The 15,144-nt window shown below is 39.8% G+C and overlaps 2 protein-coding genes across 7 annotated transcripts; one reads left to right on the top strand and one right to left on the bottom strand.

Annotated features, from left to right (window-relative positions):
* Positions 1–281: 281 nt before the first annotated feature.
* Positions 282–5,139, bottom strand: rab20 (RAB20, member RAS oncogene family). The gene is made up of 2 exons (XM_043229806.1): positions 4,950–5,139; positions 282–1,058 (listed from the first exon to the last, which is right to left on the bottom strand). The coding sequence occupies exons 1-2, from the start codon at positions 5,137–5,139 to the stop codon at positions 526–528; spliced, it is 723 nt and encodes a 240-aa protein (XP_043085741.1). The 3' UTR covers positions 282–525.
* Positions 5,053–14,684, top strand: naxd (NAD(P)HX dehydratase). Of its 6 annotated transcripts, none has more exons than XM_043229798.1 (11): positions 5,053–5,181; positions 7,633–8,082; positions 9,399–9,537; positions 10,189–10,234; positions 10,733–10,821; positions 11,028–11,136; positions 11,377–11,427; positions 11,649–11,753; positions 13,152–13,272; positions 13,364–13,484; positions 13,950–14,684. In XM_043229798.1, exons 2-11 carry the CDS (start codon positions 7,728–7,730, stop codon positions 14,098–14,100), a joined length of 1,287 nt encoding a protein of 428 aa, XP_043085733.1. In that variant the 5' UTR covers positions 5,053–5,181; positions 7,633–7,727; the 3' UTR covers positions 14,101–14,684. The 6 variants fall into 6 exon arrangements, with proteins under 6 accessions (XP_043085733.1, XP_043085732.1, XP_043085735.1 ...); XM_043229797.1 differs by lacking the exon at positions 5,053–5,181 and adding an exon at positions 5,823–6,234; XM_043229796.1 differs by lacking the exon at positions 5,053–5,181 and adding an exon at positions 6,374–7,518 and having other exon boundaries at positions 7,633–8,052.
* The last annotated feature ends 460 nt before the right edge of the window (positions 14,685–15,144 follow it).

Below are 15,144 nucleotides of genomic sequence, written 5' to 3'. Positions count from 1 at the left end.
TGAAAATACAGCTTCATGAGAGACTTTTTTTCTTGTTTTAAATGTTATGAATCCCAAAACTTAAAAAGTAGTGTACTTAATAAAGCAACCGCACACAGACGAACCCATTTATTCCAAACTTTATGAATTTTTATTTTTCTCTATTTAGAGTATGTGAGGCAGTATCAAAAAATATTCATGTGATTTTCATGAAATATAATGTACTCGGATATATATATATATATATATATATATATATATATAGAAATGTCATTTCGTTAATGAAAAAAAAATCACGTAAAAAGATTTTTAATATATTTTATTAAAATGGAAACAAATCAGCTATTCTGTATGATCATCAAGTGCTTCTCTCTTTTAATTCATCCCAAATGTTTTTAATACTGCTCTGGAGAAAAAAAAAAAAAAAAAAGTACATAGCAGTAGCTCGCATGAATCCTAGTTTTAGGCACGATTTTGATCCATTCCTCCTTTGGCACGGATTTACATCAATCCCACAATCCTCGCGTCTCCTATGTTTGTTCAGCTCTAGGCACAACATCCTGCTTTAGTCCTTTTCCCCTCCATCGGCGTCTCCAGGTCCACAGTGGCACTCTCTCCCTCGCTCCTTTTCTTCAGGATGGAGGGCAGAACCAGTTCAAAGAGGGTTTCAAACAAAGCGTCCACGTTGTAGCCGGTTTTAGCGCTCGTCTCAAAGCACATCCTCTCAGCAGGCAGACAGGCCTTCTCCTCCAGGCCTTTGTATCGGAGCACGCGGGCGTACAGGGCCAGGGCGTCCTCTCTGCTGACCTGTTTGTGCTGCAGCGGGGTGGAGGGAGGAGTGGGACACGTGACCGCGGCCTGCTCGCTCTCCGTGTCTGTGTCTTGAGCGAGAGCGTCGGTGAGGTCCGCTTTGTTGCCCACGATGGCAAATATGCAGTCGGTGTTGGCCGTGTCGGTCAGGGACAGGAAGCGGTTCTCCAGCTCAGCCAGGCTCTGCCAGTTGGTGACGTCGTAAGTGAGGATGACTGCGGCCGCGCCGCGGCAGTACATGGAGCCCAGGCCATGAAACTGCTCTCGACCTGACCGCAACAGAAAACACAAGCAGTGTAGGTTTGGAGAATTCATTACGTGAGAGACTGAATGCTTCTACATTACTTTTCGAAGACAAAAATCTTGTTGTCACGTCCGTCAAACACTTAACACTGAAGTATTAGAACTATACAGATCTACAGAACACACTCTCGATCTTCAATCGCTTCACGGGATAAAAAAAACCTACAATCCGTCGGTTTTTAAATCCACGTGAATTCGATCTGAATACAACATCAATGTCTGTCAAAACAATAACATCCGTGATGACACGCTAGTCTTTGTGAGGTCCAGGGAGTACACGCATATTTTCGAAAATCCATATTGCCGGATGTTTTGGCTACATTATCGCTTTTCTGAGAAGGAGAAGAAAAAGCCTGAGCAGCTTCAGAGTGTTGTCTGTCAGATGATAACATACCTAATACATAATGCACATGAGCATTGGTTTTTTTCTTCACTTGACCACACAGACAGACATTTCAACTTCATTCAAATGCTCTCGTTTAAAAGATTAAGGCGCTTAGCAAATTTTAATTTTCCAATAAAATATACCTTTCTTCATGATTCGTTCCCATGTATAATGGTGGCCAAAATTATAGGAACGCCTGACAGATCTGAAAACGTTGACCTCTGATTGCCTCCAAAACATGATTTCAGTTTCAAAACGTAGATTAAACACACAGAGCGCAACAAACGTCAGATTAATACTCGAATATTTGATATGTCCACCTTTTGCAGTCATTTTTCAGCAGCACATCTTCCTGGTCCCTCTGAGATGTTCGACATGTCTTCTGGCCTTCCTTTGAACGTACAATAGATCTGTCCAGCTTATTTTCCAGCCCTAAACTTGCTCGATGGGGCTTAGGACCGGACTTTGAGGGGGGGTGTTCCAAAAGATTCTTTCCATCGCAGGTATTTAAGCCAATTTAGTTCATTTTATGCTGTTGTAATCAAACCTCTTAAATGCCAAGTGCTGTAATCATTTTTGCCCACTACCACACACACACACACACACACACACACAGTTTTCAAAATATTACTTTTGGGTTACCTAAACTCAGTAAAAATGATTAAACATTAACAAAACCTGCTGTACTTTGTGCAGGGTTACTTCAATGAGAAGAGTTGAGCGTTACAGCACTTGTTACAGCCCTGCTGGTGGAGATTCACCTGAAAAGTTACCTGAAAGGTCAAATCTACTTAAGCAACGAAATAAAGAGTTGCGTGATGAAAACAAACCTTCTTTCAATTTCTCCTTAAAAAAAAGAAAGTCAAAGGCTGTTGTTCATGATACTGAGAGCCGTGACAGCAGAAATACAAGAGTTCATTGTTGTAGAAATATGTAGTGGTCTTCTGCTGTGTGTGTCTGAAGGGTGAGGGGGAAACAACGCTCTCTTCATTCCTGCCTCATGCACATTAGTGCTTATGAAGACTCGTACAATACAAGCATATAATCAAAACTAGTTCAAGGGGTCAAATTATTAGGAATTCAGTTCACATTACCGTTTGACATTAAATAGTCACTGTACATTAAAAAAATGTAAATAATAACTTTAGCGACTCGAAACCAGTGAAACTAAAAAGTGGCTTGTTTGGGACTTTTTTGGGAGATTTGGCAGATGATTTTATACAAAAAGGTATTGCAGCATATTCAATGCAATCATTTTGTCTTTCAGGAATCGCCTGCGATTTAAACCCATGACATGCTGTGCTGTCTGTGCTAAAGGAACAGCACTGAGACGTGGTGAGCCAACACAGAGGAAGTCAGCTTCACTATTATTACCCATAACCAGATGAACCAATTATAAATAGAAAATGGGTTAAAGGTCATTCTGAAGAATTCAAACATTACAAATGAAAGCCCCATTTAGCCAGATCTCAGTCCGAGTGCCGTATTTCCGTGCATCTCTAAGCTACTTTACAGCGTGCATGTGTGTTGTATATTTAAATATATCGTTTTATAAATAATATGGAGTTCATACTTGATGAGGAAAACTGCGGTATTTTTATTCAGATGCCCATTGAACAAAAATATGCATTTTGCTACATTTATATGGCTATAAAATGAATTTCGATCCTGATGCATAAATGTACATAAACGTATATATAAAAGGATAACAGACAGTGTTGGGGGTAAGGCATTACAAGTTATGCAATCAGAAACTAAAGAGGAATAAAATAAATAACCAAGTCCTGGCCAGATGACAAAAAGTAACTTAATGAATTACTTTCTAAAAGTTATGCAATGAGTTACTTTTGTATGGAGTAATACAATATTGTAATATTTAACTATATACTTTATAGTTAACAGATTACTTACACTATTAAAACCAGTCATTAATCTGTATCTCTCAATAATATGTCTTAATGATATTTAAATGCTTTGTTTTATGCTCAAAGCTCTGCAGTTTTCACTGGTTTTGGTCAAAACACATAAATACAAATAAAAGTTTCTATATTACATGTATATTATGTATGTATATTACATTTATATTTACATTATTATTTTTTACAATATTACAATTATTATTATTTTATTTATTTTCATTATTATTGGATAGTCAAGTAAACCTATGGTTTCTTTAGTCAAGAAAATGTTCATCTTGAAAAGATTAATAACAATATAAAGGTTAAAGGAACCTTCCACCAGCATCACCAAGCTTGGAAGAGCCAGGATTGAAAATTAAAAAATAACTGAAAGAAGAAAGACATATACACCTAGGATGGCTTGGGCTGAGTTTGTGGCGTAGTTTTCACTTTTGGGTGAACTATTCCTTTAAGAATATTCTAATATAAAATTCACTAAAGATTTAACAGCTAACAGGAGTGCATTTTAATACGACCTGAAGGGAGAAATGTTTAGACTAGACTAGAAATTATTTTCAATCAGAGGGCAGAAGGCATGTAGAAGTTTAAATCACCCTAATAATAATTTAGAGTGGCCTTAGAAATGTAATACAGTGGACATTATAGGGTTAAAGGCATAGTGGAACATGAAAATGAAAATGAAGTAAAAAAATGAATGGAATTTTGACATGTAATTTTGATCATATGATGCCAAACGCTCAGTACTTCTTTCTTGACAATTCAGGCTTTTCAATGAAACCCAAAGAGGATTGCATTTGAAAAGCTTCACAACGTCTTAATTTAACTGTGAACATCCCTCCAAGACCCTCCCTCCTGAGAAACAACTGTGTGAGTGACTGGTAAAACCACACACACACACACACACACACACACACACTCATCTGACTTGCACAGAAGCATGTGACTTTTTGCCTGTTAAGAGAGCAAACAGCTCTAAATGGGGTCATCTGTCATCTGAGCAAAATAACATTACACAGGAAATGACCAAGAAAGGACATCCTTTTCACATTAGATAGATAGATAGATAGATAGATAGATAGATAGATAGATAGATAGATAGATAGATAGATAATTCTACCTATAGCTAATTCCTGTTATTATCATACTAGAGTCCAGGGCTTGTTAAGTAATTATCATTAATGGGAGAAGTTTTCAAACATTGACCAAAAGCAAAACCTCTGCTCATTCTGAATCAGGTCAAGATCTGTGAACTTCCACCGTGGCAATAAATTCTTAAATATGCAATCTGAATAAGGAACAAAAAGTGCTGACATTCACAAAATGCACAAAAAAAGTATTCACTGTTAGAAAGCAGCGCTTAACTATAAATAATGGAGAAGGAAAAAACAAACACCGACAAATACGAAGCAGGGAATTTGGGAAAGACACAAAAGAAAAACAAAACACAGACTTTTAGCCGCTGTTGTAACGGCGTGTCGATGTAGTTTTTACATACAGCTTATGCAGAACAGATTTTGCTCGGTTTACCTCAACAAAGCGTAAAGGTATCTCACCTGCGGTGTCCCATATAGAAATGTTGTAGGGTCCCCACTGTTTGAGGAAGAACGCCCCTCCGACTGTGCTTATAGTGTCCTTGAATTTCCTCTCCGTGTATCTGTGGAGGAGAGAAGTCTTTCCCACGTGCATGTCCCCCAGAATGACGAGTTTCACGTCGGGTTTCTTGGTCCTTGAGGCTTGAGACATGTCTCCAAACACATGCCACTCACGAAAACCCAGCTCTTACAGGTAACGCGACATCGCAGTATAAACAATCCGGTTATCGGTCTCCGCGTTTTAAATGCATGATCTTATTACGATCCCCGCGGGAAGTTTGTCGAAACAGACACCAGTCGAGTGTGTTAGAAAACCCCAAAAGCTATTTCCCCCCCAATGCAGTTGGTAACGACTCCGATTTTCTAACTCCAGAAGTTTCAAGTCGGGTTTATGTTAACAGTAGCGCTGTCCGATTCGTCGGTGAATCATTCTTTTGAGTCAACTCTTTTCAAAGCGCTGTTTGAACGGTGCCTTTCTGAAAGATTCGACCAAGAACTAAATCACAGTGACATTTGAGCTAAAAACTTATAGACAGCCGTTATTAAACGCTTTTAGCAGAATGATGGCTGCAGCCGTGACACGGGAGAACACGATGAATATGCTTATTAGTAAAACTTATATTTAAAAGGTTTGTTTTAGGAGTATGTTCAGGTGAATAAGCACTTGATTACGCCCCAACTGTAAAATCACCGACTCACTTTTGTAACTTGTTTTTAAAGCGAACCGTTCAAACGAACCGATTCGCAGAAACGAATCGGACTTCTTTGCCGACGGTGGTGGGCGGGGCAAATTAACTCGAGCGCCAACGTCACAGGAAGTAAACAGTGAAGGCGGGGCTACGAAAATATCGCAGTTATTGCCTTTTTACGATATCATTGTGACCAGTCTCGGCTACGGCGAGTAGCGTTGTCCTGGGTTTGTTTCTTGTAAGCTATGGACTGAATTTCGCTTGTGTCATCACGCATAAGCGACAAAGCAGAGCGTCAGCGGAAGTCTGGCGATTATAGAGGGAGGACAATTCTACTGTTTGTGACTGATCGAGTGAAGTCGTGTAACACAGATCTATAATCAGAATAAACCGAACTTTGTTCCTGTTATCTGACTGGATTCCGCAGCTAATCCCCGTACAAAGCTCCGCAGATCTCGCCCTCCTCCTGAACAGTGTTTGTTTACCCGAGAACTTGATGAATCTTCTCAAACGTGCTACCTTCGTTTTCTCTGAACGGCCACTAAGTCTGGCAATTGGTAAGATCGGAGTTTATCAAACTATAAGTAGGTTGAGAAGGACGGAATGCATGGACTTAAATGTTCTCTTCTCGGCGTGATAGCTGTAACCATTGCCATTGCAGCAGTGCTGCTGTATGATAAAGGTAAATGCAGAGTCGAGTGCCACATGATATACACACACAGTGGGGTCCAGGTGCTTCGAAACGTCTTTAAACGGGTGCATTTTTAATGCAAATCACGGTATAAGCGTAACTTCTTGATTGAACTCTTTGTCACGTGTGTAACGTTAGTCCATTGTGATGGGGGTACGTTGCAAATGTATTCGCATGTCACACATGTGTTTGTTTGACCTCATTAGGCATCTTGTATTCATTTAAGATCGGCGTAAAGTGAATAGCGTGTCATCACACTGGAAGTTACGGACCGCACTGTGTTTAATTTCTTTAACGGTTTTGTGATTTGACTCAAACTCCCGTTTCCAAACACCGAGCGCGATAAGCTGCCGTTTCCTAAACGCATTCTTGTCGGTATCCTCAAAGCTCTCCGGCTGTTTTCATCGGCGAGCCGCGGAGCGCACGGTCGTGATGACGTAGTACACAACATCGCGGTGACGTTCCCACTGTTGTTGGCGCGGTAAACACTGGCGAAGTTCTAAGCAGCTTTGCATAAAGCAGCTCAGTTAATCTCGGCGGTTCGGCGAGGCCTTTGTCGCTATGCGCTCGGAAACCGCATGAAGCGTCGTCGAAACGAGGCCTAGATCCCGCCGCCTGATCGACGCGAAGCCGACTTGGATTGCTTCGACCATCATGTTAGTGAATGCAACGCGCGGTTTCCTGTGGTCGGACATGGAGACCAGAGCGCTGCTGAATATCTGGGGTGAGCACGACGTGCAGACGGCGCTGGACGGAAACTTTAGGAACAGCCACGTTTACCGAGACGTCGCGAACCGTTTGTGCGAACTGGGCTTCGATAGGACGCCAGACCAATGCAGAATACGGGTTAAGAGCTTAAAGAGGCAGTATTACCAAGCGAAGGAGGGATCCAGGAAAAATGGGCAGTACCACAAGATGTGCAAGTTCTACGACGAGATGGAGAGGATATTGAGCAATAGGTCGTTGGTAGAGAGGCAGGATATTGATAGTGTCGCCGTTGGGGGAGATGAAACGATGGATGAAGATGCTGAGAGTACTGAACTCTTGCAGGAGGCTCACATGGATGGCAGTGGTGAATGTTCCTTTATGGAGCATCCGGTCAAAACTGAGTACCCATCCTGCCCCATTCCGGTGACAGTGGGAGGCATGAGTATGTCAACTTATTCTGATCCGTCAGAAAGCAATGATCTGCCATCTTTAGCCTAATCGCTCCGGTTTCCGGTGTGTGTGCGTGTTTTAATATTCGTGTGCTCTTCTCTCGAAGGTTCGTTTCCGAGCAAACAGAGCGGCCTGACGAAGACCAACCCGCCCTCGACCTCGTCCAGCAGGCCGCGGAGAAGCAAGAAGCGTTTCGCCAACATGTCGCTGGAGAAGCTGATGGAGAAGTTCCTGGAGCAGAGCATGGAGGCGGAAGACAACTTCTACAGGCTCGAGGAGCAGCGTCTCCAGGCTGAGGACAAGCGCAGAGAGGAGGAACATTCCAGGGAGCTCCAGATGCTGCAGATGTTGGGCCAGATTTTCGCTGGCATGCGCACGCCCTCTCCTGCGCCACAGGCCGCTCCGCAGCCCTCTTGTATCCCTCAGACTAACTCTGCCGTGCCCCTCACGCGCCCCCCTTTTGGGAATTGTAACCATCCGCCTGCCTTGACTGAGTTTGCCAGCCACAGCCAACCAGCTGGCCCAGGTCTGCTCATGGAAGAGGGTGACGCTCAATGTTCGTGTAGAGTTGCCATTTATTTTGCATTTACATTTGTTGCACAGTCATAAAGCGGCGATAAACACAGTGTTTTACTGCTAAGTCCTGTGGAAAACGAATAGCTCCCCTCGCCCCAAATGTGGAAATTCTGGTGTTGCTATTATCATCATCGCTATTTAAGCGGAAGATAGAGATTTGAAAGAATTTTGTAGTAGGTATCTTGGTTTTTGTACATTGGGTTCATTTGTTTTTTTGATTTAAATCATGTACTTTTTTTTTTCCCCAAGATGACTCAAATTGCATTTGAAGCACACCTTCATGTTTTTACTGAAGCGTAGGAATCTCTGGCTCTCAAACCCTGCAGGAAAGGTTCTTTATTAAATAAAGTAGAAAAATTAGGAAAAGCGCTTGATTGTTAGATTGCAGTGTGTCCAGGCGTGACACGCCCCCTTTCTTCTGATTGGTCAGCCAAAGATGAGAATAATCTGTAGTTGTACGCGTTTTTAAAGTGCTTGTTGAAACTACAGGGTTTTTTTCTCTCTCTTCAAACAACTGGACTGAGAAATAGTTTGAACTAATATTACCCTAATATTCAAGGCATTTATGTATTTTCTTCCTCTTCATATAATGAAAAGCCAGCTTTAATAAATAAAGAAAAGCATACTTTTTGTGCCCTCCATATTACATTTCAAAGGGAATGAACTCAATGTACATTGATCTGTTTTCCATACAATGACTATGCTATACTGTGACCGGAAAGGCTCCAAAACCATAAGTGATCCAAACAGCCATATTCCAAATCTTCTGCAGCAATATTAGAGCTTTATGTGGAATAAACTGATATTTTAGGCATTATGTTAACTGATAATCCTCCCTAGCGCTTAAGCTCTGAAATGCAATTTGCGTTCAAGTTCAGACTTTAAAACAGTAGTAGGTTTGATATCATTGGTGCTAAAAGGTTGCTAAATCTGTTAAATGGAAAGTTAAAAGTGCAAACAGCAAAAAGACAGATTTTGGGTGAATAAAAGCCTGAATTTCAAGCTGAAAGAAGTGTCAGATACAGAGCACAAGTGGCATGGCTCAACATTATTTAATGAGTTTCACAGACTTTGTGACTATGAATAGTCATTGGATGGAAAAGAACCGAAAAGATCTTCCAAAAATTCTCATGTAAAAAAAAAAAAAAGTTTGAATTGACACAAGTAAAAGGATAACGCAATGTTCATTTTGGTTGAAACGGATGTTTTAAATGACCAGACTAATCCCTGTGCATGGAACTGAAGTAGCCTGGTTTTGTGATGAATTTATTTATTGTTGCTGTGTTCTTGTCTCAGTCATAGAGCGCTCTTTCTCTCTGGGAACAGCAGCAATGGACAATGTCATTCCTCTTGTAAGAAACACAGTTCCTCCACTTACGTCCAAAAAACACAAGGGTCAGGACGGACGGATTGGGATCATTGGAGGATGTCAAGAGTAAGTGCTGCACACTTCCTAGATTACTGTGAAAGCAGCTGTGGGTTCTGTACTAATCGGATTAAACCTCTTTAAAAATGAGAGATTTGGAGAAAATGATAACGCTTTATATTAGTTGGCCTTAACCACTATGTACTAACATTAAGTACTTAAGACATTAAGAGTGTGTCTTACTATGTCATAATGTGGTGTTATGGAAAAATTCCACTTTTTTTTGTTAACACTTTGAGGTGATAGTTGCAGGATTAGTTAGGGTTTGGATTATATGGGTCAAAGTTTTGGGGAAAGAAATCGGGTTATGTTTCTGGGTAAAGTCAACAGTTGACTGTAAATCTGAAAAGTACTTCAAATACAATTACTATGCATTCACATGTATGTACATGTGTAAATTATTAAGTATAAGGCCATCTAATGTAAAATGAGACCAAGTTATTTTACAGTTTTAGGCGTTTTCATACATTTCCTGTTTTTTCCAGAGCTGTTCAGACTTTCATTTCTAGAGCTTGTACCTAACTTGATCATTTTTCACTTTCAGCCACACACCACCAAGTCATACCCTGCCGCAACGGCATTTTATAAGCTGTTGCTGTTTATTCTGTCTGTGTGGGAATGTGCTCGGTGAAACGTACAATTTTCCTCTGTTCTTGTCAGGTACACAGGAGCACCTTTCTTTGCAGCTATCTCAGCTTTAAAAGTAGTAAGTATTCGGTTATCCAGTCCATTTTTTTCATTTCTCATCTGCATTTCATCCTTTGATACTTGATGATAAGAATCCTGAACAAAAAAAAATCCACAAATAGATAGTTTTTAACGTTGATAATATTTGTCGAGCACCAGAAGGATCATGTGAGACTGGAGTTATGGCCGTCACGGTCATTAATTACATTTTAAAATCTATTTGTTTGTATTTAATTTATATAGAAAACAGATTAAATTGTATTAATATTTCACAATACAACCGTTTTGCCTCGGTAAGCACAAGACTTAAAGAAATCGTTAAACAAAAACATTTTGCGCCTAACATTTTTTAAGTGTGATATATTTTTAATGTCGTCAAATGAGACATATGCATAAAAAATTTTTTTAATTAACATTTTTGAGCTGGCAGAGTGGGAGCTGAAGCATGCTCAAAATGCTAAAATATTGGCAGATTTAGTCAGTCCATTACCTTCTACTCACCCTGCCTGTTTTCCAGGGAGCCGATCTGTCTCATGTGTTCTGCACCAAAGAAGCAGCTCCAGTCATCAAGTCCTACAGTCCTGAACTCATCGTCCATCCAGTGCTGTAAGCAGGAACCCTTGGTAGACATGATCTTTGACTGCAAGTGAACTTTATTAAATACCTTTAGGGTTGCCAGCAGAAGAGTTTCTGACGAGTAATTTTTTATGGATCTCCAGGGATATTTGATTCAGTGCTTTTTACCAGCCGAGTCACATTTGGTTTATTGTCATGTGGAGAGAGATTTGAGCATGATGGTGCTGTTTCTCCAGAGACAGTCCCAATGCTGTGGAGGAGATTGAGAAATGGCTGCCCAGGCTTCACAGTCTGGTGGTGGGACCTGGTCTGGGGAGGGAAGATATGCTTCTGAAGAATGCTAAGGCAAGAGGAATTATGCCATAAAAACTTCCTTTGACTTTTCTGTGGCAGTTTAGTTAATAATATGAAGCAAATGGCATTAATATTTATTCTTTTTTAAAAGATAAATTGTATCTGGTTCCCTTACCCATCACAAACTTTGATAAACCACTGGTTCTAAAGATGTACACTTAAATCAGTGGTCTCAAACTTATTTCCTGGAGTGTTTAAATTAATCAATGTTTGGCTTTCGTTTTGTTTTAGGAGATTATTGAGAGGTCAAAACTCCGAGGGATACCAATCATCATTGATGCTGTGAGTACTGTTTTCGCTGGCACTTATAATAATGCTGCTGATCAATATGCTTTCATACTGCGTGTGTCAGAACTCAGAAATGGCTTTTTATATATTACGGGATTAGTGATGTATTGCATAATATCTAAAATGATGTTAAAGCACGATCTTGAACTGACACCGATGTTTTACTGAATCAGCACCCTAGGCATTGAACATTCAGGTTTGTTTGTTTTTTACAGGATGGGCTTTGGTTGGTTGCAAAAGAACCCTCGGTCATTCAAGGATATCAGAGAGGTATCCTCACACCCAACTTTATGGAGTTTACCCGTCTGTATGAGGCCATGGTGAGTTTTGTGTGTAATGTCTAAGGCTCTTTTTTACGTGTGGTATTGATATTCATCTCATTTCATCTCATCTCATCAGACTGTTACTTTGGCTGGTGTTGTATGCAGCTCAAATGTATCTCATGTGCTCATTTGTGATCAGATCACGTGACTTAGATGTTATTACCGTGTATAAACCGAGCCTTTGTTTTTACAAGATTGCCGCTTCCACAATCGGATAACAGAGGTGAAATTAGAGATGGTGCTTCAGTAAAATGCAGATGTAATGAACCTAAGGCATAGCTCCTAAGCTCCTGAGCCACTTTAACAAGAATAGCAATATACACTCAAAGGATTATAAGATTTGCATTACTTTTACAGAACACCTTTACCTAAATACTAAGGGTATAAATGTGTTGCTGACTCATAATACATTAACACGCAATAAAACCCCAATAGAAATGTTTTTCTATTCATTCCTTAGTGTAGATTTATGTAAGATAATACACGTCTATCTAATACATCCTTCTATGTTTAATGTCAATCACTGAAACTTCAGAAGCAATGCAACATTTAAATGCTGCTGTCATTCCCTCCATTTAGTAGGCATCGTGTATATCACATGTACATAGCTGTCAGTCGTCTTAGCAGCATACAAAAACAAATTCTGAATGAATGAATAAATTATTTAAAGAGTGCTTCTTTTATAATCGCTATGAATCGTTTCAGATTCGTTGTAAATTTCAGTTTTTTCTTTCCATGGTAAGTTTTCCAAGTGGGAATTTACGTGAATTAACTAGATGCTTTTTCTTGCAAACTGTATAATATACAAACAGAAATTTATGTCACCCATGGAATACAACTGCAGCATCGTTCTGTGAAATAAGATCAGAAAAAAGCTAGCCAAAAACACTACTGAAACGTCATGCTCAGATATATAAATAGTTAGATGGAATGGTAATGTACAAATGATGCTGAACAAATGAATAAAAATAGGATAGATGAGAGCGTGTGTGAATTATTTAAGGTTATTTTGTCATTAATAATCTGGGTCTGATAACCCTTCATCTTTGCAGTACATAAAGCTGTAACGGTTGGGTGCAACACTGCACACTTATTTCTACTCTCACTATTTACACTATAACTCAAAGAGTAGTACGTAAGTATGTGATTCGGAACGCATCCTACGTTCTTGTGTGATAACATAAGTAAAGTTTTAACTAAGGCTATGCTGCAAAATGTGTTTTGTTGTTGTTATCATTATGTTAGATTAGTTTCCTAATCTGTAAATTTGCAGTTTCCATAAAAAAAATGAGAACCACTGTCCAAGAAAAGTGCTTGTTTTGGCAAGTTTTAAAATGGCAGACCCTTAATGCTCACAATTTTCAGTAACCATGCTTAATGAAACTTTGATTTCAGCATCATGAACCTCTGGATGGCACCGACCACAAGAGAAGCGCTCAGCAGCTGAGCATCGCCATGGGCCACCTTACCTTGGTTTTGAAGGGGGCGGAGGACATTATTACTGATGGAAAGAACAGTTAGTGACGTTCTCCGTACAATTAGACTTTGTAAGGTTCCAGTGCTCAGTTTCTGTCTCTCTAACACGTTGCTTGTCCACCTGTGCTCAGTGCTGACCTGTAGTCAAGAGGGCAGCGGGCGGCGGTGCGGGGGGCAGGGGGATCTGCTCTCCGGCTCTTTAGGAGTCTTCGCCCATTGGGCGTTCAGCTCACCTCCAGATGCAACTAAAGGGTGAGTTGCTCCAATTTCAGTAGTTATTTAACGCACACCGCTTTGTTTAACGGTGCTGTATGTAGGACTGGCTTGGTCGAACTAGGCATTGCAGGACAAATTCCAAATATTAGAGAGGCTTTTTTCCATCCTCTTCAGACTTGACACACACAGGTTGCCAGATTGACAGCAACAACTGAAACAAGCGCACATGATGATAAATGCAATTAAATACGCTGTGTTTCACCGATATACGATTGGGTAAAGTATCGGTGGGCGGGTTACACAATACAACCGTAGACTGACGTTCCCGGCCCGGAACACACTTTTTCAAAGGAGAATAACTGACTGTTTTTCAGATAAACAAGTATCATAATGTAGCGCGTTTCTTAGATATCTGCAAAAAAATGTGGTATTTTTATGCTTTAGTGGAGTCAAAAACACACACACAGCATCTTTTAATAGTAAATATTCCTTTTTCCCCAGCATGAATCCCTCACTGGTAGCTGCTTTCGGTGCTACGTCTCTGACAAGGCAATGTAATCGCCAGGCCTTCCACAAACACAGCAGATCTACCACCACCTCTGACATGATCCAGGAGATAAGCAGCGCTTTCAAGAAGTTGTTTGAAAGCTAAACTACGTGTGTGTGTGTGTGTGTGTGTGTGTGTGTGTGTATCCATTCTTTTTCATGCTCATCATTAAGACTAAAGGTCTGCATCGCAATGCTACTCGTATTAAATAAAAGTACATTGTTGAGCACCTTTTTTCCTTTTTTTATTTTAAAGTGCCTCTTTGTAGCTCTGCAATACAGTTTCAACTACTTCTCCACTATCATGTGTGCGGTGGCCCTCTATAAACATACTTTTTTAACATCTGTGTCTTTAGATGTGTGTGTTATGTTTGCGAGTGTTTAGATTTGTATATCGATAACCCACCGAGAGAAAACACTGTCCCTTTATGAACGAATTGCTGTCTTGCTACTAGCTGCAATTTGTTTATTGGCCTGCTTGAAAATGTTCACTTTCAAGCATTCAAACAAACGCTCTACCTTTATAGTGGATGTTCTCCTTGCATTAAACTGTTTAACACCTTATTTTCTGTCAGTAACTCCCGATCCCTGTTTAGTATGTGGAACAAATTACAAATGATTGAAAGTGGCTGTCACTTTTAGATATAGTTTGCTATTCTACGTATTAAACTAACATGAAAGTTTTACTTATAACCGTTTCCGTTTTGTGTTATTTACCTTGTGTAAATACGTGAAACTGTCTGGACTTGATTTTGGTTGGCAAGAGGTTTCTTTTTTTTAAATCGAATGGGGAAAAACTTTGTTTTTTCACTTAAACCTGTAAAAAATGCATGAAAATACCTGCTACATGTCTGCTACAGCAGCTTAGTATCTCTGAAGTTTATTAATTCTTACATTTACTAAAATAATGGACAGTTTGGGGTTCATTACTCAAAACAGTTTACACATGACATGGGCGTTTGTCATCCTTTCACCTAAAAAAAAAAATTGTCTTTGAATGAATTTTGATTTTAATTGAATTTTTCGAAATTTAAAGCATTATCAAATCAAAAACAAAAGTAGAAACCAGCCTTTTTCCCGGTTTTTAATTGTAATACTCTACCTTAAATTTTATCAGTAATTGGTTACACAACTAGTTACCAGGAAAAGT

This window comes from Puntigrus tetrazona, unplaced genomic scaffold (genome assembly GCF_018831695.1).
Source record: "Puntigrus tetrazona isolate hp1 unplaced genomic scaffold, ASM1883169v1 S000000095, whole genome shotgun sequence".
In the NCBI taxonomy this organism is placed as follows: Eukaryota; Metazoa; Chordata; class Actinopteri; order Cypriniformes; family Cyprinidae; genus Puntigrus; species Puntigrus tetrazona.
Note: the sequence above shows the minus strand (reverse complement) of the source record. Positions and strands in the feature narration are given on the sequence as shown.